Source organism: Brassica napus, chromosome C9 (genome assembly GCF_020379485.1).
Source record: "Brassica napus cultivar Da-Ae chromosome C9, Da-Ae, whole genome shotgun sequence".
NCBI classification, from domain to species: Eukaryota; Viridiplantae; Streptophyta; class Magnoliopsida; order Brassicales; family Brassicaceae; genus Brassica; species Brassica napus.
The window spans coordinates 16,236,371-16,257,817 of NC_063452.1; the positions used below are offsets into that span (position 1 = coordinate 16,236,371).

Consider the following 21,447-nt stretch of genomic DNA (forward strand, 5'->3'; position numbering starts at 1 on the left):
GCAAGCCAAGCATTTATCATATCTATCATATCCGCCTGCAACACAATCGTTTGCCAGCTTGTAAAGTAACCGTGTTCAGACAACGCTACTCCAAGATCTCTTACACGGTTTAATCCACTTACTCAAAGAAATATAGCTTTGTTGCTCGATCTTCAGCAGTTTTCTCAAAGTAGTTTTCTGAAAAGTAGGAGAAAGGGAAACGACCCTATAACTCAGACCTCTCCAACTCATGTGAAAACACCAATATGATGCCACATTATCTGTACTAATGTAGCGACAGTGTTACTTCCATGACGTAATTGTTTCACAAAATCAATCATTATGATGGCAGAACACAGTGCATCGGCTACAGCATCTACTTCTCAAGGATTTTTAACCTTAATAGCCCTAGATCCAGAAGACGAGTAACCAAAGGAAGTCAGGAGAGAAGAATCATCATCACCACTTACTACCAGAATTTTTATGAATGTTAGGAGTTCCCTGCAATTGCATAATATAAATACTTTCATAATCTTGGCAAGAGCAAGATCCATCTGCGAACGAAACAAGTCCTAACACAATAACATTATAATTGAGTGACATTTTTAATCTACTGTGTTTGACCAAACTATAGAATCAGTTAAGTTAGCTAAAAAATGTTATCTCTGGCTTTTTCAAGTGGACTAGCATCAGGTCGGATAGATTCAGAGAGATGGCTTTGAGTTATTTTAGTAGATTGAGTTAACTATAACGATGACGTATGTGGCATTAGTGCGTTGAGCTTAGAAACGGCAACGTATAGAGTATGTGAGGTTTTGTTTATTTCGTCCCACATCGTCAAATAACAGGGAACTTTTACGGTTTATATATCAGAGAGATGGAAGTGAAGGTCACGACCTTACTTGAACAGGATCTGTTCTATAGGCTCGTACCTCTGTATCCTTGATTTCTAAGGAGACAGGCCCCTAAACCTGGTTGATGAATCATGGCCGTGTGACTTGAGTGTGATTAACGGTTGTGATTCTCCTCGGAGGCTCCGCACTGTAGAGGATCGCTATCCGGTTAGATCTTGATCTCTCCGGAGTGGTCGCACGGTTGTCTGACAGGCTTTACTTTTTTCAGTTGAAACATATCACATGCTCAAAACGATCACACAATTGTTGCTTTTTCATATATATATGTAATTCTGCCCTGGAGCCATGTTTATTAGAATGTTGTAGTAGATATATGGCATTTGAGCTCTGTGTCTTCTGAATCTCAAACTGTTGGATCAATTAATTAAGGCTAACGGGCTTCAAAATTAATTGGGAAAATGTGAATATAAATGGGCCACTTGATGGTTGTATTTCAAATGAAAGAAGAGGTGAAGCAACATCCCACATCGGTTGGGAGAAGAAAAGTTGAGTAATATATCTAAGCTTTTGTATTATGAGTGGTTAAACAGCTCAGTGGAAGAGAGAGTTCCCTGCGCGCGCGTGCGCCGCCGCCGTCCGGCCGGCTCGGGTCTCGGTGATATTTTTTTTGGACCAAGATAAGCTCAACGTTTTGCCATTTAAATTCTCAAAAACCACATGCATTTTATTTTGAAACGACAAGCAGTTTGTCTAGAAAATAAAAACGTCATGCAGTTTATTCTCTCGAAATTTTTTAAACGAGATAAGAGAGAGTCTTGAGGAAGAAGTTTCAGAACTCAACTTCCCTTGATCTCCGCGAGATTCTCGCCCACGTGCAGCAGCTGTTGCGGGAAGTGGGTTTTCTCTGTCTCTTTAAATATCGTCTCTCTTCTTCCTTCATTGTTTAATTTTTTCCGTATCAAAAACCAACAGCAAAAATCCCTTAGCGTAAGTCTATGGTTCGAGAGTGTTTCGTAGATTTATAGTTCGATAGGGCGATTCACGAGTGAAGCGTGATCGTCTGCCATGGTTGTATCCTGGGACTCGATATTCGTACAGTGCCGTCTCACTAACGGAGCGAATATTTAGAGTTAAAGAAAGAGATTATATCTCGACTCCATGTTCATTTGCGAATACGATTTCTTATCGTTCTTGTATTCGCTCTTTACGATCATTTATTTCCTTAACATATCGCTTTTATTATTTCATTTATTCAGTCTGGTTATCCGGCTTCTACACAAACTCATTCAGACAAGAATCTAGATAGTTACTTTCTGCCTGCCGTTTTGATTCTCAACTTATAATTTTCTTTCTTAGTAGAATTACGAGCAGAAGAAATATGTGAAGGTCTCTATTGGACCTAAGAAGTTGCGGTACCACCACCAAAGAAGGTCTCTATTGGACCTAAAACAGTGGATTGCATCTTCATCGGATATGCACATAACAGTAATGCTTATCGATTTCTGGTACATAAATCTGAAATATCAGACATTCATGTAAATACAGTAATGGAATCAAGAAATGCATCTTTCTTCGAAAATATTTTTCCATATAAGGAAAAACAAGGTTCAAAACGAACTCGAGAAGAAAGAGACAATGACAAAAACTCAGAAACTGAGACAAACGTCGAGATTTCTATAAATGATATTTCAGAAAATGGAGAAAAAGATGAACCTCGAAGGAGCAAAAGAGCTCGAAAAGAAAAATCTTTTGGAGAAGATTTTCTAATGGCATTTTTAGTAGAAAATGTTCCAAAAACTTTGGCAGAAGCCATGGCTTCACCAGAAGCTCCATTTTGGAACGAAGCTGTCAGGAGTGAATTTGATTCGATCATGCAAAATTATACTTATTACATAACGGATTTACCACCTGGCTGCAAAGCATTAGAGAATAAATGGATAATGACACGAAAACCTGGTGGAAAATACAAGTCTAGGCTTGTAGTTCAAGGATTCCGACAAAAAGAAGGCTTTGACTATTTTGATACATATTCTCCAGTGACGAGAATAACATCAATAAGACTGATGATAGCAATCGCAGCCTTAAGAGACCTAGAAATCCATCAAATGGATGTAAAAACTGCTTTTCTAAATGGTGATTTAGAAGAGGAAATTTACATGAAACAATCTGAAGGTGTTGTCATTCCCAGACAGGAAGACAAAGTATGTCGACTTGTAAAGTCACTTTATGGGCTTAAACAAGCTCCTAAACAATGGCACGAAAAATTTGACAATACAATGATGTCAAATGGTTTCAAAATAAATGAATGTGACAAATGCATATACTACAAAACTACCAAAAATGCGTATGTTTTGCTATGTCTATATGTAGATGATATGCTCATTATTGGAAGCAATAAAGACATTATCAATCAAACAAAGAACATGCTCAAAGGGACATTTGAGATGAAAGACTTGGGATTAGTAGATGTAATTCTCGGGGTTAAAGTCACAAGAAATTCAAACGGAATTATCTTAACCCAATCTCATTATGCTCAAACAATATTAGAGAGATTTAAAAATTACTCTAATAGTACGGCAAAAACTCCGTTAGATCCCCAAATGCACTTGACAAAGAATTCAGGTGAAGCGGTTTCACAAAACGAGTATGCACGTGTGATCGGAAGTCTCATGTACTTGACCAATTGTACTAGACCGGATCTTGCGCATGCAGTAAACGTACTTAGTCGATATACAAGTAATCCAGGTCGTACACACTGGAAAGCTATAACGAGGGTACTCAATTACTTGCGTTACACCAAAGCTTTTGGGTTTCACTATGGTAAAGACCAGCAGTTTTAGAAGGATACAATGATGCTAACTGGATATCAGATTCTAAAAACTCAAAATCCACGAGTGGATACATCTTTACACTAGGAGGATCAGCAATATCATGGAAATCTACCAAACAAACAGTGTTAGCCAGATCTACCATGGAATCTGAGTTCATAGCCTTAGACAAAGCAGCAGAAGAAGCCGAATGTCTTAGAAATTTTTTGGAAGATATTCCGATTTGGGAGAAACATGTGCCAGCTATACGCATACATTGTGATAGTCAATCAACAATAGCTCGGGCTCAGAAGAATTTCTACAATGGTAAATATCGTCACATTAGAAGACGACATAAAACCATTAGACAATTTATCTCAACTGGTGTAATCACAATAGACTACATCAAATCGGCTGACAACCTAGCGGATCCATTTACTAAAGGTTTGCCACAAGATGTTGTTGCTAAATCATCAAAAGGAATGGGTTTAAAGCCTATAACGAATGAGGATGCTTGATTGTAACCCTACCTATCATGACTGGAGATCCCAAGACGTAGGTTCAAAGGGAAAACAAAATCAAACAGAATCTAACCAAAGCACTTGAGACAAAGTAGTCTCTTCCCAGCTCCTAAGATGATAAAAGTGCTAACAAATGTGTGAAGGATAAGCATAAGCTTTTAATGATTCCATAGCTTCTAAGCGGGGTATTACTCAATATTTTTCATGGTCAATCACCTAATGAGTGTGAAATGAGACCGTTTCTAGGAGAATGAATGCAAGACTATATTCTCTAAGTTCACTCATGAAAACCATGAATAGTTCAGGGCCACAATGAACACAATAGAGAACTAAGTTCTACGAGAAAATGAAGCTGCGTTATGCATGTTGTCTCGATTTACATAAAAGACTGGTTGGTTCAAGACATCATGTTCACTTTCTGGTAAATTAAACCCGACAGATATTAACTATGAGTGGTTCAAGGCTTAAAAATGCCACCAACTCAAACACAGTGAATTTTTCGCAAACACTCTCGATAAGTCTGTCTAGTCTAGTCAGGATTAGAATATGTTTAGTTTTAGAGTCTTTCGAGTCTGCATTTAGTCTGCATATGTTTAGAAGAGTAATTTCTATTCATGTGGGGGATTGTTGGATCAATTAATTAAGGCCAATGGGCTTCAAAATTAATTGGGAAAATGTGAATATAAATGGACCAATTGGTGGTTTTATTTTAAATGAAAGAAGAGGTGAAACAACATCCCACATCGGCTGGGAGAAGAAAAGTTGAGTAATATATATAAGCTCTTGTATTATGAGTGGTTAAACAGCTCAGTGGAAGAGAGAGCTCCCCACGTGCGCGCCGCCGCCGCCGTCCGGCCGGCTCGGCTCGGCTCGGCGTGGGCGTGGGCTTGGGCTTGGGCTTGGTCTTGGTGGAGGGCCTCTGGCCCAATAAGAATAATCTTTTTGGACCAAGTTAAGTTCAACGTTTTGCCATTTAAATTCTCAAAAGCCACATCCATTTTATTTTGAAACGACAAGTAGTTTGTCTAGAAAATAAAAACGTCATGCAGTTTTCTAGATTTATAGTTCGATAGGGCGATTCACGAGTGAAGCGTGATCGTCTGCCATGGTTGTATCCTAAGACTCGATATTCGTACAGTACCGTCTCACTAACGGAGCGAATATTTAGAATTAAGGAAAGAGATTATATCTCGACTCCATGTTCATTTGCGAATACGATTTTTTATCGTTCTTGTATTCGCTCTTTACGATCGTTTATTTCCTTAACATATCGCTTTTATTATTTCGTTTATTCAGTCTGGTTATCCGGCTTCTACACAAACTCATTCAGACAAGAATCTAGATAGTTACTTTCTGCCTGCCGTTTTGATTCTCAACTTATAATTTTCTTTCTTAGTAGAATTACGAGCAGAAGAAAATATGTGAACTCTGGGATGCTATGATTCAAAACTAATTGACATTATACAACAAATACTCAGTTTTCTACCCTAGATTGTAAAATGAACTGTTTGGGTGGAACCTTAAAAAAGGCATATCAAAAACTCACGAGCAACCGTGAAGTGGACACAGGATCAAACTGAACCAAACTTTTACAAATTAAACCAAAATTAACCAAAAATTACAAATAACCAAAATTTAACATGTTTGTTTTCTCAAGAGTTAAGACTGAACCGAACGGAATAACTAATCGGTTCAATTCGGTGGCAGTATCCGAAAGCTGACAAGACAAGTTAAGGAAAGCATGAGAATACCAAATCGACAACAGTAATATCAGCCTAGATAGATAGGCATCAAGCAATAGCTTTCTTGGGTCTTTTAGCTCTTAATAACTCAAAATTTCCTGTCTACAAAAGTTTATTGTTTTGAGGTTGTGTACAGATTAACACCACACCTCCTTGACCTCCAAGGAAACTCTATCACTTTTAAAAATTTCCAAGTTCACTTTTTGAGTCAGCAATTCATTCCACCAAAATGAGCATTTTCCATGCCATCAATAACCACTACTGGATTGTGTGTGCTATTATTAGCATCCTGGAGGCAAGGTCTAGAACAAGTTTTATACCAATAATGACCCATAATATACCCTTTCCATAAAATATCCTGAGAGAAATATAAAAGACCAGACAATAAGGATTAACCATAGAGAAGACTAATGCAAGTAAGCAGCGAAACAGAGCATAACTACAAAACTTTGCTAGAGGATTGCATTAGATTCTATAGGCGGATAAAACATAGAAAATAAACTGTAGAGACTGAAGCAGATTCTTGTAAACAATAATCTGGCTATATTCCATTTTTTTTTTTGGTTATTCTGATATAGCCATAACTCCCAAGACTGAAGCAGCCAGACATTATATGGTAAGGATGTTTGGTAATTGGTACTGACATCCAAGGAACACAACGGATCACAAGTGTTTGGGTGCAAAGTACTTGACGTGAATTTTCAAGTGAAAGATATGTTATCTCATAGACTATGAGTCATAGTTGAGTCTGTCATGTTAGCTTGGCAATGACGATACAAATCTGTGACCACCTCTGTTAACAACAACCAGTTAATCCACCAAGAATGGTTTCTAGATTGTCCAGTAGTATCTTTGGCTTGACAAGAACCAAAGTCTTGGGTCTGCTTCTCGAGAAATTATCCGACAGCCCAAGTGCTTTCCGCATTATTACGCAGAATTGGAATCAGTCGATTGAGAGCGAACGAGACTACGAACTTCTGGGGCAAGAGCTTCGCCGCTGTGGAGACAGAGCATGAAGTGCCGTCACAAACTTATCTACCGGAAACTTATCATGAAACGCAATCACGGGCTCAGAAGAGATTATTCAAAGAAGAAACAGCTGTTTCAGTCTCTTTCATCTGCTTACTGTATTTGGTATTAGTTTTTTTCTGAGGGGGGAAATGACCGCGTATTGGAAATAGGTCATTATGGGGAGAAAAACGACGACGTATTTAGCGTACGATGTTGTTTATTACATCCCACATCGTTAACAAACAGAGAAGTCAAGCCGTTTATAAAGAGCAGAGTCGAAGGTAGAGGTCACGACCTTACTTGAACAAGATCTGTTCTATAGGCTCGTACCTCTGTATCCTTGATTTCTAAGGAGACAGGCCCCTAAACCTGGTTGATGAATCATGGCCGTGCGATCTGAGTGTGGTTAACGGCTACGATTCTCCTATGAGTCTCTGCGCTGTAGAGGATCGTTATCCGGTTAGGTCTTCACCTCTCCGGGGTGGTCGCACGGTTGTCTGACAGGCTTTCCTTTTTTTTCCTTTCTACTTTCTGTTTCGTATGTTTTTTCACCTATATAACTTTTGCTACTGCATACAAAAAGAAACACATTGAAAGGTTTAGTTTTGAGAGAGTTTCTAAATCTAATAAGAAGAGAAGTTCTTATAATCTTTGTGTTTGTGCAACTTTAATTGGTATCAGAGCTCCAGGTTTCGAAGGTCGTTTACAAGAGGAGTTGTAACTTCGATCAAAACATGGGAGACGATTCTCAAGCACGTGATAAAGGTCTTGAGATGAAGAAGGACATACGATATCCGATGCTAACATCGACCAACTACACCGTATGGTCAATGCGAATGAAAGTGATGCTTCGTTTATACGAAGTTTGGAATACGATTGATCCAGGGAGTAACGATGGAAAGAAGAACAATATGGCGATTGCTCTAATATTTCAATCAGTCCCGGAGGCGCTAATACTTCAGATTGGAGAACATGATACATCGAAGAAGATTTGGGAAGCTATCAAATCCAGTAACCTAGGTGCTGATCGCGTGAGAGAAGCAAGGTTACAAACTTTGATGTCTGAGTTCGACAAACTGAAGATGACAGACACATATACGGTGGATGACTACGCAGGAAAACTTTCAGGCTTAGCATTGAGAGCAGCCGCGTTAGGAGAGATAATGGAAGCATCAAAGCTGGTAAAGAAGTTTCTGAAGGGACTTCCAAGAACGAAGTTCATTCACATCGTAGCTTCGTTAGAACAAGTGTTGGATCTAAATTCAACGGGATTCGAAGACATTGTTGGGAGATTGAAGGCTTTCGAAGAACGCATCAAAGAAGAAACCCAAGATGAAGATCAATCGAAGCTAATGTTTGTAAAGAATGATGCACAAGGTCGTGGAAGCCATAGCAACTCGCGAGGAAGGGGTAGAGGTTATGGTGGAAGAGGAAGAGGACGAGGAAGGTCTAATGGTTCTGATGGTCATAACCAAGGAGGAGAAGCTTCGGACAAGACCAATAAGGACTACTCCAAGGTTAAATGATGGAGATGCAACAAGATGGGGTACTTCATGTCACATTGTCCTACACGCCCAAGAGAAGAAGCTAACCTAACGGAAACACAAGAAGCAGATGCATTATATATGCATGAAGTAGTATTCCTCAACAAAGAGAGTGTTTCCTAAGAAGTTTGATGAATGCGATGGAAATACGAGTATATGGTACCTTGACAATGGTGCAAGTGACCATATGACAGGAAAGAGAGAGTTCTTCTCAAACCTAGATGAGAGCATCAAAGGCAGAGCATCAAAGGCAAAGTCAAATTCGGTGATGGATCAAACGTCGAGATTGTTGGGAAAGGTTCGATCACGTTCATCGGAAAAACAGGGGAGAGAAGAGCACTCAAAGATATCTACTACATCCCAAGTCTTAAACACAATATCATAAGTCTTGGACAAGCAACTGAGATGGGTTGTGAGGTTAATATGAAAGAAGACTTACTGATGCTGAAAGATCCCCGTGGAAGGCTATTAGTACAAGTCGCAAGGCAACCAAACCGATTGTACAAGACGCCAATGGAGGTTGAATATCCGAAGTGTCTTCAAATACAATAAACTGATGTTACATGGACGTGGCATACACGGCTAGGACATGTGAACTTTGGAGTCATGAAGAATATGGTAGACAAGGAGATGGTAGTAGGGATGCCTCAAGTGATACACGAGAAAGATGTGTGCAGCGCTTGCTTAGTTGGGAAGCAAACTCGGAAGTCTTTCCCGCCTAAAGAAAAGTCTCGAGCATCACACGCATTAGAGTTGGTACATGGTGACTTGTGCGGTCCGATATCACCATCAACACCAGCAAACAATAGATATGTATTTGTCTTAATTGATGATTACTCAAGATATATGTGGACGATGCTGCTAAGAGAGAAGAGTGAAGCGTTCGATCGGTTACGTGGAGAAGCAAACGAAGCTACAACTCAAGACTTTTCGCACCGATAGAGGAGGAGAGTTCACATATTCTGAGTTCATTCGTTTTTGTGAAGAAAACGATGTAACTAGACATCTCACCGCATCGTACACACTATCAACAAACGTGGACGAAGAACCAGGATCATTCAAGCTTCCTCATATCGATTTTACCGAAGAAGGAGATGGTGATGAGCATCAAGATCACCAACAACACGAAGAGCAAAACAATAATGAAGAAGAAGAAGCTGCAGATGCAGATGAACAAGAGCAAGTAGTAGAGAATAACGATGCAAACCAAGACCCGCGTGTAACATCAAGATATGGTCGTAACATCAGAAAACCAAAGCGTTTCGATGATTACATCCTACTCGCTGAAGTTGAAAGTGGCAACCTCTTGCTCACCATCGATGGTGAACCAGAAAGTTACATCTAAGCTGCAGTAATACAAGCTTGGATCGATGCAATGAAGGCAGAGATCGAATCTATCATCAAAAACAAGATCTGGAAGCTCGTCAAGAAGCTGGCAGGTGTGAAACCGATAGGTTTGAAGTGTATCTATAAGATCAAGAGGAATGGAGATGGAACGGTGATCAAATACAAAGCAAGGCTAGTCGCAAAAGGCTACGTGCAACAACAAGGCATAGACTTCGACGAAGTGTTTGCACCAGTTGCTCTATACCAGTTGCTCTAAGAGCTTGGAACATAAAATTCGACCGTGTTCTCAAGGAGATGGAGTTCACGAAGTGCACCAAGGAACCTGCGGTATATCAAAAGAAACAGAAGGGGGAGCTTCTGATCATAGCTATTTACGTTGATGACTTGATTGTAACAGGGACTTCACTCAACGTTATCAAGCAATTCAAAGATGATATGTCAAGAAGTTTTGAGATGTCAGACCTCGAGATGCTTACATACTATCTTGGTATAGAAGTAACACAAGGAGCTGATGGCATTCACATCAAACAAGAAGGATACACGCAAGTTATACTTGTCAAGACGAAGATGGAGTCATGTAACTATACTCACGATCTGATGCACACGAGTTTGAAAGTATCAAAGGCAGAGGAGGAGCCTGAGATTGATGCAACATCGTATCGAAGCATCATAGGATGTTTAAGGTATCTTCTTCATACACGATCGGACTTGGCGTTTTCGGTTGGTGTATTAAGCAAATATATTCAGAGTTCAAGAGAGAGTCATAGAGAAGCAGTGAAGCATTTATACTCACGTTCTGATGCAACATCGTATCGAAGAAATGTGATGCCCCTATTAACGGTCTATGGAAGTTCATCAGAGTTCAGAAGATCAACATACCCAAGATTCGAGTTGGAATTAAGGGGGAGAATGTTGGATAATTCCAATTAACTTGAGGAGCAAGTTAACTCATTAAAGTGAAGTTTGATGGATTAAGGAAAAAGGAAAACATATCGAGCTTAGGAATGTTTCCATATTATTATTAGGAAAAGATGTAGCTTCGCCCTTAGAAAAAGATGTAGCTTCGCCCTTAGAAAAAGATGTAGCTTCTTCCTATATAAAGAGTTCTCATGGAGAGATGTTCCATCAAGAGAAACACATTGAAAGGTTTAGTTTTGAGAGAGTTTCTAAATCTAATAAGAAGATAAGTTCTTATAATCTTTGTGTTTGTGCAACTTTAGTCGCTGAGTTCAATTAGTCGTAGTCTTCTCCGACCATGAATCGTTCTGATCTTGACCTAGCGTAATGTATATTGATAGTTTCGACGGGTTTGACTTACGGAACCTCTGTACGTTTCTAGTATATGTGTTTGTGTTGGATGAGGCAATGAATGCTCTACTAGTTTTATTCTATAAAACTTTTATATATCATAAATATTTCAAATTTATTTTAATAAATTCAAATTTTACACATAAAATTAAATAGTTTTCTTAAAATGATATTTATAATATTTAAAACTAGAATTAGACAACAAGAATATTACAAAAGAAACTTAATAAAAATTTAAAAAAAAAAAAAACATGAAGACATAATTACTACACAAATTTAAATATTACAACAACAGTAATAGTCTAGTAAATTTTCTTTAGAACCTTTAAAATATTGTCCAAACAAATTTTGTGTAACCGAAGATAGAGAATTACGGAAATAATTTTATGGAATAATGTGATATTTTGCTTGTAGTTTAATATTTAATTATGTACTTTTATTTACAATTTTATATTTAATATAATATTTTATTAATTAATATTACTGTAATATTTTTATATATGTGCTAGTTATTTATAAAAATTGTATGTATTTATATTAATTATGACAAATATAAAGATCATAGTGCAAATTATAAATAATTTTGAAGTTAAATTTGAAGTTTTATTTTTGCAGAAAAACACCTTAAACTTTAAATATAGAGTTTTGCAAACTCTTTTTGCAAACTCTAAAAGAGAGAGTCATGCTCAACAGAAAAAAAGTTAACGGATTATCTATTTTAGATCTGGACATTGAATTTGAATCTGTTCTCAGTCCGGTCTATAAATATCCTAATATATTTTGTAAGCTAGTATTTCAGATTATACTTATTATCCGAACCCAAAACATCTTGGATATCCGGAAAAAAAAAACTTTAAAACTCAAACTTTAAAGCACCCAAGACGGTAAGGACTATATGTGCATTGTCATGTAGCAAGCAAGAAATTTGTCATTCTTTTAACTGGTTTTTAACAATCCACTTAATCATATTATCTCGACACAAGAAAAATCATCGGTTCCTCGACGATCAAGTTTTCTACCCAAAAAAAAGAACATGTCCCAATCCAACAGAGAAACAAATGTTCGTTCTCTTTGGGTTCCAACAATGTTTTTTTATGCAACCCAACCCAACCCAACAAGACCAAATGACAAGTCAGCAAGATTTCGTCTCTCAGAAAGAAAAAAATATTTCCTTAAGAAAACAAAAAAAAGAGAACCAAACATTGCGGCACATTGCACATTGCTCAATGGAGAAGAATTACAAGTCAGACATGGGGATAGGTTAGATCCAAAGTAGTTGAACGTTGAACAACATCCTTTTAATTCACGTTTAATAAATAAATAAAAACTCGAAAACAAAATCAAAAAAGGAAGAAAAGATCATTTCGAAATATCAGAGAAAAAAAGAACGGGAATGGATCCAAAAAATTCTCGCTTCTCGACTCAAATCTCTCATTTGGCTCTCGACATCGGAGGTTAATTTCTCATCCTTTTAGATCCGATTCTGTTCTGGGGCTCTCGTCTAGATTGATCCGGAAATTGATTTTTCTATCGCAGGGACTTTGATAAAGCTTGTCTATTTCTCTCCTAATGGAGACAATTGCGAAGGCGGAAGCATCGTCGTTGGTAATGGTTGCTCCGTCGTGCAAGGGAGGCTTTGTTTCGCCAAGTTTGAGACCAGAAAGATTGATGATTGCTTAGATTTTATTCGGTTCAATATCCTTCAACATTCCGGTTAGTGTTTTCTTTATCTGATTCAAAGATCTGATTTTTTTTTAAATGTGTAACAGAAGCTTTCTTGCTTTTTTCTTTTGGAGTAATGATTAGTGTGAAACACATGTTGCTTGTGAGAACCAGATCATAAACATTTAGGCAAAACACCATGTACTTGTCTACTTTCTCAATGATCATGTCTGGTTTAATTAGTTTTGTCTTTGATGCTTTTCTTCTCTTAGAATTATCAAGTATTTTTAGGAAATGGAGGCAAAATAAAGTATTTTCTAATATAACTACAAATAAGCTTATTGATTCCTTTTATTGTGACTATTCAGGTGTACAGCATACGAATGGCACAGCGCGCGATAAGCTTTCTGTTAAGGTAATAGCTATCTGCTATCATCAAAAGCTGAGCAGTGAAGGAATGTTGGCGTTGAAGTTTATAGTTGATTTTATAGTAATGCTAATTGGTAATGATGTTCCAAAAGGCCACAGGTGGTGGAGCCTTTAAGTTTGCTGATTTGTTTAAGGAAAAACTTGGGATTGTTTTTGATAAGGAAGATGAGATGCATTCTCTTGTTTGTGGCGTCAATTTTCTCTTAAAGGTTGGATTTTTTCTTCTCTATCTAATCATCATCTCTAACAGATTGTGCAATTTTTGCATAGCTACTAATCCATAACAGATAAGCTATTGTTGTATGCCGGCTTATACCTGAAGTATGAATCTGATATTGCAGACAGTGCCAAGGGAAGCATTTACCTATTTGGATGGACAAAAGGAGTTTGTCCAGATCGACCATAATGATTTGTATCCATATCTCCTTGTTAATATCGGCTCTGGCGTTAGCATGATCAAGGTTTACTATGGTTTTGGCTTTTTCTCTGATCACCTCTTTAGCAAGTACAGCAACAATGGTTCTTACTCTCTAGCTCGTTCTTTATGTAGGTCGATGGAGATGGAAAGTATGAGAGAATAAGTGGAACAAGCCTTGGTGGAGGCACATTTCTAGGTCTTGGAAAGCTTTTAACAAATTGCAAGAGGTAACTTTCTTTCTTATATAAACGCTATTCATGCAGTTTCCTACTTTCCTGAGTATAACTAATATCACTAAGTTTCAGTTTTGATGAGCTGCTGGAGTTAAGCCACCAGGGTAATAACAGAGTAATTGACATGCTTGTTGGTGATATCTACGGTGGAACAGATTACTCAAAGGTAACTTGATTAATATTTGTTTTGCTAATGTTTTGGATTGGTATTTAGCATTTTCATTGCTTATAATGTTAGATTGGTCTCTCCTCAACGGCCATAGCTTCCAGCTTCGGGAAAGCGATTTCGGACGGCAAAGAGCTCGAAGATTACCAGCCAGAAGATGTGGCAAGATCCCTTTTAAGAATGATATCAAATAACATCGGTCAGGTCTGCTTCTTGCAAACATTTCCACAACTCTAAGCAAATGATTTGCTTCTGACTATATTGTATCATTCTCTATCTCTCTACAGATTGCTTACTTGAATGCACTAAGATTTGGCCTTAAGCGTATATTCTTTGGTGGGTTTTTCATCCGCGGGCTCGAGTACACCATGGACACAATATCTGTTGCTGTTCATTTCTGGTATAATCTAAAGACTGATGCTACTATATTAATAAACCTTTCCCTTCAGATTAAAGAGTAATGCTTGTAATTTCAGGTCGAGAGGTGAGGCAAAAGCAATGTTCTTAAGACATGAAGGGTTTCTTGGAGCTTTAGGCGCGTTCACGAGCTACAAAGATCAGAGCCATAGTACCGAGTTAAAACCGCATCACCATACTGTGGAAAGAGCAGTTCTTAAGTGTTCAGATGATGATAGCTTTCGACACACCCCAGTAACTGCTAATGTAAATGATGGTGAAGCCATTGAATGTAGCATCAATCTAGTTTAGTCACTTGGTGCAGTGATCACCTGTTGTATTGTTATGAAATCAGTGTAGAAAAAGTGTCTTTTAAAGTTATTGGTTTGAGGTCAAGATGCGCTCATTAATAGTCAATTTGTTGGCACAAGACTGTTTATGTAAAGATGACATATACATATAAATCCAAGGTAACCGGTAACTGAACCGGAAAACCAATCCGAAAATCGAACCAAATTTTAAGTAACTTGTTTGATACGGTTTTTCTTTTGTTATACCTAAACGGCTAAACCGAGACTTAAAACTTGTTGTATCACTCTAAAAATAATCTTTCGTGTAGAATTAAATATACATCCGAGCAATAACCTATTTCTGTCAATTCCGTTGAACCAACATCAAACCAAAACCGGGAATTGATATTTATCAGTTGTATCGGTACGAAGCTAACATTCTACTTTCTGAAGGCTTTACACGTGTCAACATATCTGACTGTCTTCTCCCCCTTTGATTTTTTTTCTTTCATTCGATTCCTTAGTTCGTCGATTAGAGACTACCGTCGCTACTTCGCCGCGGATTCTTCACCGGAATCAGGTATTTGACACGTTATCCGGAGATTCTCTTTCATTTTATCTATTCTCTTTCGCAGATGCTTTAGAAGTTAGATTGATCTCAGGTCAAAGCTTTCTCTAAAAGCAAATCTCGACTCGTTTCGTTGACCTCCCGATCGATTCTGATACCTTCGTGATCTTCTTCATCGCAGTAGCTCTACGTTCTCACAGCTTCGATTCGATTGTTTCTCCCGCCTGATATCTGTTTTGGAACACAATGGTACGATTATTCAATCTGGATCTTCTTCCTCCTTTTCCCGTTGGATCACCAATTTGAATGCACTGATTGTAGCTTGTTATAACTCTATGAGACTCATTTGATTCCATGGTTAAAACGCTCTTCTCAGGTGTATCACTCGAGCTTTGTGGAAGAAGAAGGGATAACAAAGGCGTGTGGTTGTCCTTTGCTTCCTCTCAAGAGCCACATCAAGGGTCCTGCACCTGTTTCAGAACAAGGTATTCATCATCAAAAGCATCTTCGAATGTAGGAAACGGAAGATCATTTACATGATTGTTGTTTATACATATGCAGATAGGACTGATATAGTGGATGAGGCAATCACGTTCTTCCGCGCGAATGTCTTCTTCACAAACTTTCCTATCAAAAGTCCTGCTGATAAGCTCCTTATTTACCTGACGTTTTACATAAACGTGGCGTTGAAGAGGCTCGAAGGGTGTAGAACACTGGCTGTAGGAACTAAGGCGATTATCAACTTGGGTTTAGAGGATATCCCTGTTCCTGGAGAAACCGGGTTTCCATTTCCAGGTCTCTTTTCACTTCCTTCGTCCCAGGAAGAAGCTGGTAAATGTTAATAGGTCCGTTTTTGAGCAAGTTTGATCCTCACTGGCTAACTAACTCTTTGAGCCCTCTTGTTTTGTTGGCTTCAAAATGCCAGATCTTTTCAGGAACTATCTGAAGCAGGTTCGAGAGGAGACAAGTGGGAGGCTACTGAGCGTGGCGTATAGAGCTAATGGGACACCAAACAAATGGTGGCTTGCATTCGCCAAGAGGAAATTTATCAACGTGGTTCTCCTCTAAATCTTCATCACTGGTAAGTTCTGAAATTTTATAAACGCCTGTTTCACCTTAGTTTACTGGATACGGTTACCCACAAAACAGCTTAGATCCACCTTAGTTTTTGTTTGAGTTAAAACATACCAGTTAAATTATCTTAGAACAGCCTCAGACTCTACATTTCAAGCTTGTAAAGTTCTTTAATCTGAGTTTTTAATAATGTAGCAGTTGTTATTCTTCTTTCCTTGCAGCCCATTACAAATGAAGGGTTACCAAGCCACCCAGATCATGAGCACTGCCTCCTTTGGCTGAAAATTTTGTATTAGAGAAGAAAGCTTTCTCTCTGGATCTCTCTATATACATACATATACGTAAGACTGACAGTGTAGTATTTTCATACGACTGTTTGGTGATACAAGATCAAAGTTACCGAGAATTCTTTTGTTATTGCTTTAGATTAGCAGAGATCATGTCCAAAGTATTCAGTGGCCATGTTCGTTTACCTATCGCGCGACCTGCGACATGCGACCTGCGTTGTTCGTATTGATGTCGCGCGACCAGTCGCGGGTTCCATTTAAGTCGCCCGAAAAAAAACAGCGACTAAAAATTAAGAAAATTTTGATCGGGCGACTGGTCGCAGATCGCAGGTCGCGCGACACGTAAACGAACATAGTTTTAGTCGCAGGTCGCAAGTCGCAGGTCGCGCGACACGTAAACGAACATAATCTTAGTCGCAGGTCGCGCGACCCGTAAACGAACATGGCCTATGTTATGTAGGGACGCCGTGCAAAATGTTAGATTACAACAAACTAGCTAGGGTGTAAATTGTACTACTATCAAACAATTCGGGGAAAACTTTAAATAGTTTCAAAATGTTGGGGCGCTACAACTCTTTACGATGGAGAAAACAACACGTGTACGGTTACGATTCGTATTGTGAAAATATATCGACGCTTTATAATACAGGACTGGACTAGACCTTGGAACTGAACAGCTTCTAACGATCGCCTCGTCTCTTGCCCACTGCCAGATTGAATCGTCTCTACTGCCGAAGCAAAAACCTTAACTTTCGTCAACACTTGATTTACTTCGGATGTTTTTTTTTTTTTGAATTTTCAAGGTTGGGGAAAAAAGGAAATTACCGAAACAGGGACTAGATGGTAATTTTCACGTGAGCAAGTGAAAAATGGAAACTAAACAACGGCTATATTTGATGACGATCGTAGTAGGATTTGGTTGCAACGAGAGACCAGATTGTTATTTAGTGTAAACACAACACAAACATTCTTCCTCTCACTTTCTCTTCTCTCATACTCAATTCTCAAACTCGCTCGCTCTCTCTCTCTCCCCGCTTTTCTTTTCTCTCTCAGAACTTGATTTTTCTAATACCTCCGACCACGATGAATACTTATTACAGCGATCTCACGGAGACGTGGTCAAATTTCTCTCTTTTGGTGGATACTGCGGCTTTGCTGTACGAACAAGAACACATGCCAACATGTTACACGGAGAAGAAGAAGACCGTATCTCGAAAAGAAGAAGACGAACAGAGAATGAAGAGAATCTTCGATCTTTTCCGAAGAGAACCAAGATCATCGGTAAAGAAACCTCTTCAAAACCCTAACGGTGCTTCTACATCTTCTTCTTCACAACTCTTCGATCTTAACAAGATTCCCTCAGATACTAAGACGCTCGTCAATTGCAACACGATGGTTGAGTCAGAGAAGACAAACCCACAAAACCCTAGTTCCTTATCGTCTTCCTCCTCGTGCCTAACAGAGAACAACAACACAAGCAGCCGCAAGAGACGTGCCGTGCTAGAAGGAAAGCAGCGCTGTTTCAAGAAAGCAAAGGTGTCACCTTTATTCACATGGGAGGGGAAAGACACGCCGGATTGGATGATCCAGTTGATGAGAAACACGAAAGGAGCCGCAGACCCGATGCTAATCTTCGAGAAGACTCTGTTCGAAACCGATGTCAAACCAAGCCAGAGCCGCCTCTCGATCCCTTTCCACAAACTCATCCGAAACGACTTCTTGACACCCGCTGAGTCGCGGATCATCGAGGAAGACATCAGCAACAGAGAAAAGATGGGTTTGGGGGCGGTTCTTGTCGATCAAGGCATCAAGAAGTGGGGCGTGTTTCTCAAGAGATGGGAGATGAACGGTTCTTGGAACTACGCTTTGGTTTGTGGGTGGAACGATGTTGTTAAGGCTAATGGATTGAAAGATGGCGACAGCATTAGTCTTTGGTCTTTCAGGTGCCGAGGAGTCCTCTGTTTTGCTCTCGTCCCCCTTCCCATGTGACAGAGTAGCTCTTCTTTTGCTTTCTCTGTGATAACTTCTTTTAGTTGAGACGATTCTGTAGGTTTGTGTCTAGTGCCTTCTCCGAATTGTAATTAGGATTTTGGTACAGTTGTGTTTGATCTTACAACACCTTGTTGGGTTTACCTCAAGTGATTTTTAGTTGTTGCCTGATTCTGTACTATGATTTGATGTCTTAAAAGTTTCAGTTTATTGATAGTTTTTATTTATCTGACATGAATCTTGATGATGAAACGGATTTTAACTCAGTTTAGTTGTATAAACAGCAAGAACAATATAAAACCAGCAACAAAAGTATATATAGTCTCTAAATACATAGTGAATCGTCAAACAACCAAGTTTCAGAGTTGAATTATGAATATATACAGTCTTCGGCTTCGGCCAAGTCTTGCTTTCTACCAATTATTTTCTCTTTGGCTCTTTCTGCTGCATTGACTCTTTTCAAGAATGTTTTGGTTGGTTTTCTCAAACTTTCGTTCCTCTTCACGCTTGTTCCTGATAGGCTCCTTCTTGATTGTGTCATTTTTTTTTCTTCTTGTTGCTGATAGTTGTGCAAACTTTTGTTCCTCTTCACGTTTGAGTTATGGAATTGTGCTCTCATTGGATCTTGGGGATACGTTTCTCATGATTATCATTCAGAATAAGCTTTCTGGTAAACCCGTCTTTCAGATATTGTTTTATTGTCCGGAGAAGTTGTGCTCCCATATCAATATTGGGGGGGGAGGTAATTTAGCATTCATTGACTTCTTTCTTCGAGGTGACATGGAAGTAGTTAAACTCTATCAAACTGATAAGCCAAAGAAGATATCACAGAAACTTGAGCAATGTTTGACCGGGAACATCAAACCGACAAATATAGCAAAGCACAGCGCGCAAGAAGTAAAATCAGGGTAGGAGTATTGAACGTTGGAGACTGGTTGAGCATGAAAATGCACAAAAGCTATAAGAGAAGCGTTTCTATCCCAAGTAAATGTATTTCTTATTCGGGTCTCTCTAATCACCACGATCTATTAACACATGCACACACAGAGGAATAACCAGCATGTTAAGAACCCACAAAAGCTTAACACATATTATTAGCAAACCAATCTGAGGTTTTAAACTAAGTTCTTAAAAAAGAACACAAAGTTTCAAGTACTAAAAGAACAGATTTCAAAATATAACATTCATCCCACAAATGATTTTTCTGTTAATTAAAGTCAATTTTAAGTATATTACTAGATTTTCTAAGCGCGGGTTTTTTTATTATAAAAAGTTTTATATGAATTAATGTTTTGTGATTGTTATACGTTATTATTTCAGATTTTATCTGTACATATTTTATTTAACTTTTTCATACGCTTCGACAGTTTTTCAGATCTAAGAAACTAAATCTGAAACCAACCCGAAAATACAGGTTCAGTTCGGATCTGAGTCCTGGGCAAAGTACCTATTCAATATCTTTTTGGACCGGCGAATCTCTGTTCCAGTTTGGATCTTATCCGAGACTCGATCGGGTACCAAAGTACCTAGAATGATTTGTGTATATTAGGTATGTTTGGGTATTTCATATATGTTTTCGGCATTATAGATACTTTTAAGTTTCCGGTTCGGGTTTTCAGTTATAGTTTGGGGTTCTGGGTAAAATTTCAATTTTAGAAAAATATCTTTTGGGTTGGTAAAATTTTGGTTGTTTTCGGTTCTATGGATTAGGTTTACGGGTAAAATTTTGGATCTTTTGAGTATATGAATACTTTTCAAGTATTTTTTTGGATTTCAGGTATTTTTGTGTTTCAAGTCTTTTTTGTGTTTTGGGTATATACTTCGTGTTTTTTATGGATTCTAATACCCAAACCAATCCGAACCTGTTATGTATTCAAAAATTAAATTTATTTTACAGATATTTGAATTATGAGTCCGAACTAATCCGGAACCAAAAATAATCAATCCTAACTTAAAATATAAATTTTAAAATATTTAGTTATGTCAAATGTTTAGGATCCGAAGAATCCAACCCACAGATTCAAACATGAACCCTTTGTTTTGAAACATTTTTTTTCCTTTGATATAATGTAGAAATATTAAAGGATGTTGGTATAACTAAACTAACATATGAAAAATGTGATATATTTTCAATCAAATTTTCAAAAGTCAAGAATTTAAATTAAATGTTTTAAAATCAAGATATTTTGTACATTCGTGTGATTCAAATAATGTGGGTTGCTAAATGCAAAATGATGACAATTGTCGTTATCATAATCGTTGGAAATCGTGGATTATTTATTACAATGTAATAAGTTTTAAATTATTGATATGATAAAAGCATGTTATGATATTTGGTTTTATATTATAGGTTAGACTAAAAAATGAAAGGATGCAATAACCTTTCATAAGTAGATTTATTAAGAATCATTCTCTTTTAATAATATAAGATAAATCATATATCTTATAAAATTTAAAGAATGAATGTCTATTTATAATATAAGGGGAGAGATGGTATAGACCATCGAAAATCAGGGTATAAATTTTTAAATATCTTGGTTGTTACTAATGAGAGATCTTAAAAGAATCTTTAGATTACATTTTCTACAAAATTTGACGATAATTATGTAAAACTATTAAGATACGAATATATCAACATCAATTATTTTCAAAATCGTGTATAATACACAATCTAAAAACGTGCATATATTTATGATTCCAAAAAAAAAATCAATATTAAAGTATAAAATATTTGTTTATTATTTCTGTTATAGGGTTTGGTTTTGTATTTGTAATTCAATAAACGTGACGAAAAACACAATTTTAGTTCTTATAACTAAGTT

General features: G+C 37.7%; 3 protein-coding genes and 2 non-coding genes across 9 annotated transcripts; all 5 read left to right on the top strand.

Moving 5' to 3' along the window:
* Positions 1–871: 871 nt before the first annotated feature.
* Positions 872–1,088, top strand: LOC125593770. Its single transcript, XR_007329661.1, has one exon. It is a non-coding gene; the product is annotated as a small nucleolar RNA U3 (small nucleolar RNA).
* A 6,116-nt stretch (positions 1,089–7,204) lies between these two features.
* On the top strand, positions 7,205–7,421 carry LOC125593772. Its single transcript, XR_007329663.1, has one exon. It is a non-coding gene; the product is annotated as a small nucleolar RNA U3 (small nucleolar RNA).
* Positions 7,422–10,099: 2,678 nt separating this feature from the next.
* LOC125592492 (uncharacterized mitochondrial protein AtMg00810-like) lies at positions 10,100–10,583 on the top strand. Its single transcript, XM_048767691.1, has 2 exons — positions 10,100–10,488; positions 10,553–10,583. The coding sequence occupies exons 1-2, from the start codon at positions 10,100–10,102 to the stop codon at positions 10,581–10,583; spliced, it is 420 nt and encodes a 139-aa protein (XP_048623648.1).
* A 1,733-nt stretch (positions 10,584–12,316) lies between these two features.
* Positions 12,317–14,813, top strand: LOC106429130 (pantothenate kinase 1). Its single transcript, XM_013869866.3, has 10 exons — positions 12,317–12,567; positions 12,650–12,826; positions 13,144–13,190; positions 13,297–13,413; positions 13,546–13,665; positions 13,755–13,849; positions 13,928–14,021; positions 14,094–14,225; positions 14,309–14,421; positions 14,498–14,813. The coding sequence occupies exons 1-10, from the start codon at positions 12,507–12,509 to the stop codon at positions 14,727–14,729; spliced, it is 1,188 nt and encodes a 395-aa protein (XP_013725320.1). The 5' UTR covers positions 12,317–12,506; the 3' UTR covers positions 14,730–14,813.
* Positions 14,814–15,141: 328 nt separating this feature from the next.
* On the top strand, positions 15,142–20,840 carry LOC106429131 (actin-related protein 2/3 complex subunit 3). 5 transcript variants are annotated; one of them, XM_013869869.3, is made up of 6 exons: positions 15,142–15,287; positions 15,370–15,524; positions 15,652–15,760; positions 15,837–16,106; positions 16,201–16,356; positions 16,548–16,755. In XM_013869869.3, exons 2-5 carry the CDS (start codon positions 15,522–15,524, stop codon positions 16,341–16,343), a joined length of 525 nt encoding a protein of 174 aa, XP_013725323.1. In that variant the 5' UTR covers positions 15,142–15,287; positions 15,370–15,521; the 3' UTR covers positions 16,344–16,356; positions 16,548–16,755. The 5 variants fall into 5 exon arrangements, with proteins under 5 accessions (XP_013725323.1, XP_022556411.1, XP_013725321.1 ...); XM_022700690.2 differs by having other exon boundaries at positions 15,837–16,070; positions 16,571–16,755; XM_013869867.3 differs by having other exon boundaries at positions 15,143–15,287; positions 16,571–16,755.
* The last annotated feature ends 607 nt before the right edge of the window (positions 20,841–21,447 follow it).

Coding starts and splice junctions, on each gene's coding strand:
- LOC125592492 (XM_048767691.1), top strand. CDS start 10,100: ATGGAGTTCACGAAGTGCACCAAGGAACCTGCGGTATATCAAAAGAAA. Junction 10,489..10,552: donor AGCATCATAGGATGTTTAAG/GTATCTTCTTCA, acceptor AAATATATTCAG/AGTTCAAGAGAGAGTCATAG.
- LOC106429130 (XM_013869866.3), top strand. CDS start 12,507: ATGGATCCAAAAAATTCTCGCTTCTCGACTCAAATCTCTCATTTGGCT. Junction 12,568..12,649: donor TTTGGCTCTCGACATCGGAG/GTTAATTTCTCA, acceptor TTTCTATCGCAG/GGACTTTGATAAAGCTTGTC. Junction 13,666..13,754: donor CTGGCGTTAGCATGATCAAG/GTTTACTATGGT, acceptor TTCTTTATGTAG/GTCGATGGAGATGGAAAGTA.
- LOC106429131 (XM_048770113.1), top strand. CDS start 17,720: ATGAATACTTATTACAGCGATCTCACGGAGACGTGGTCAAATTTCTCT.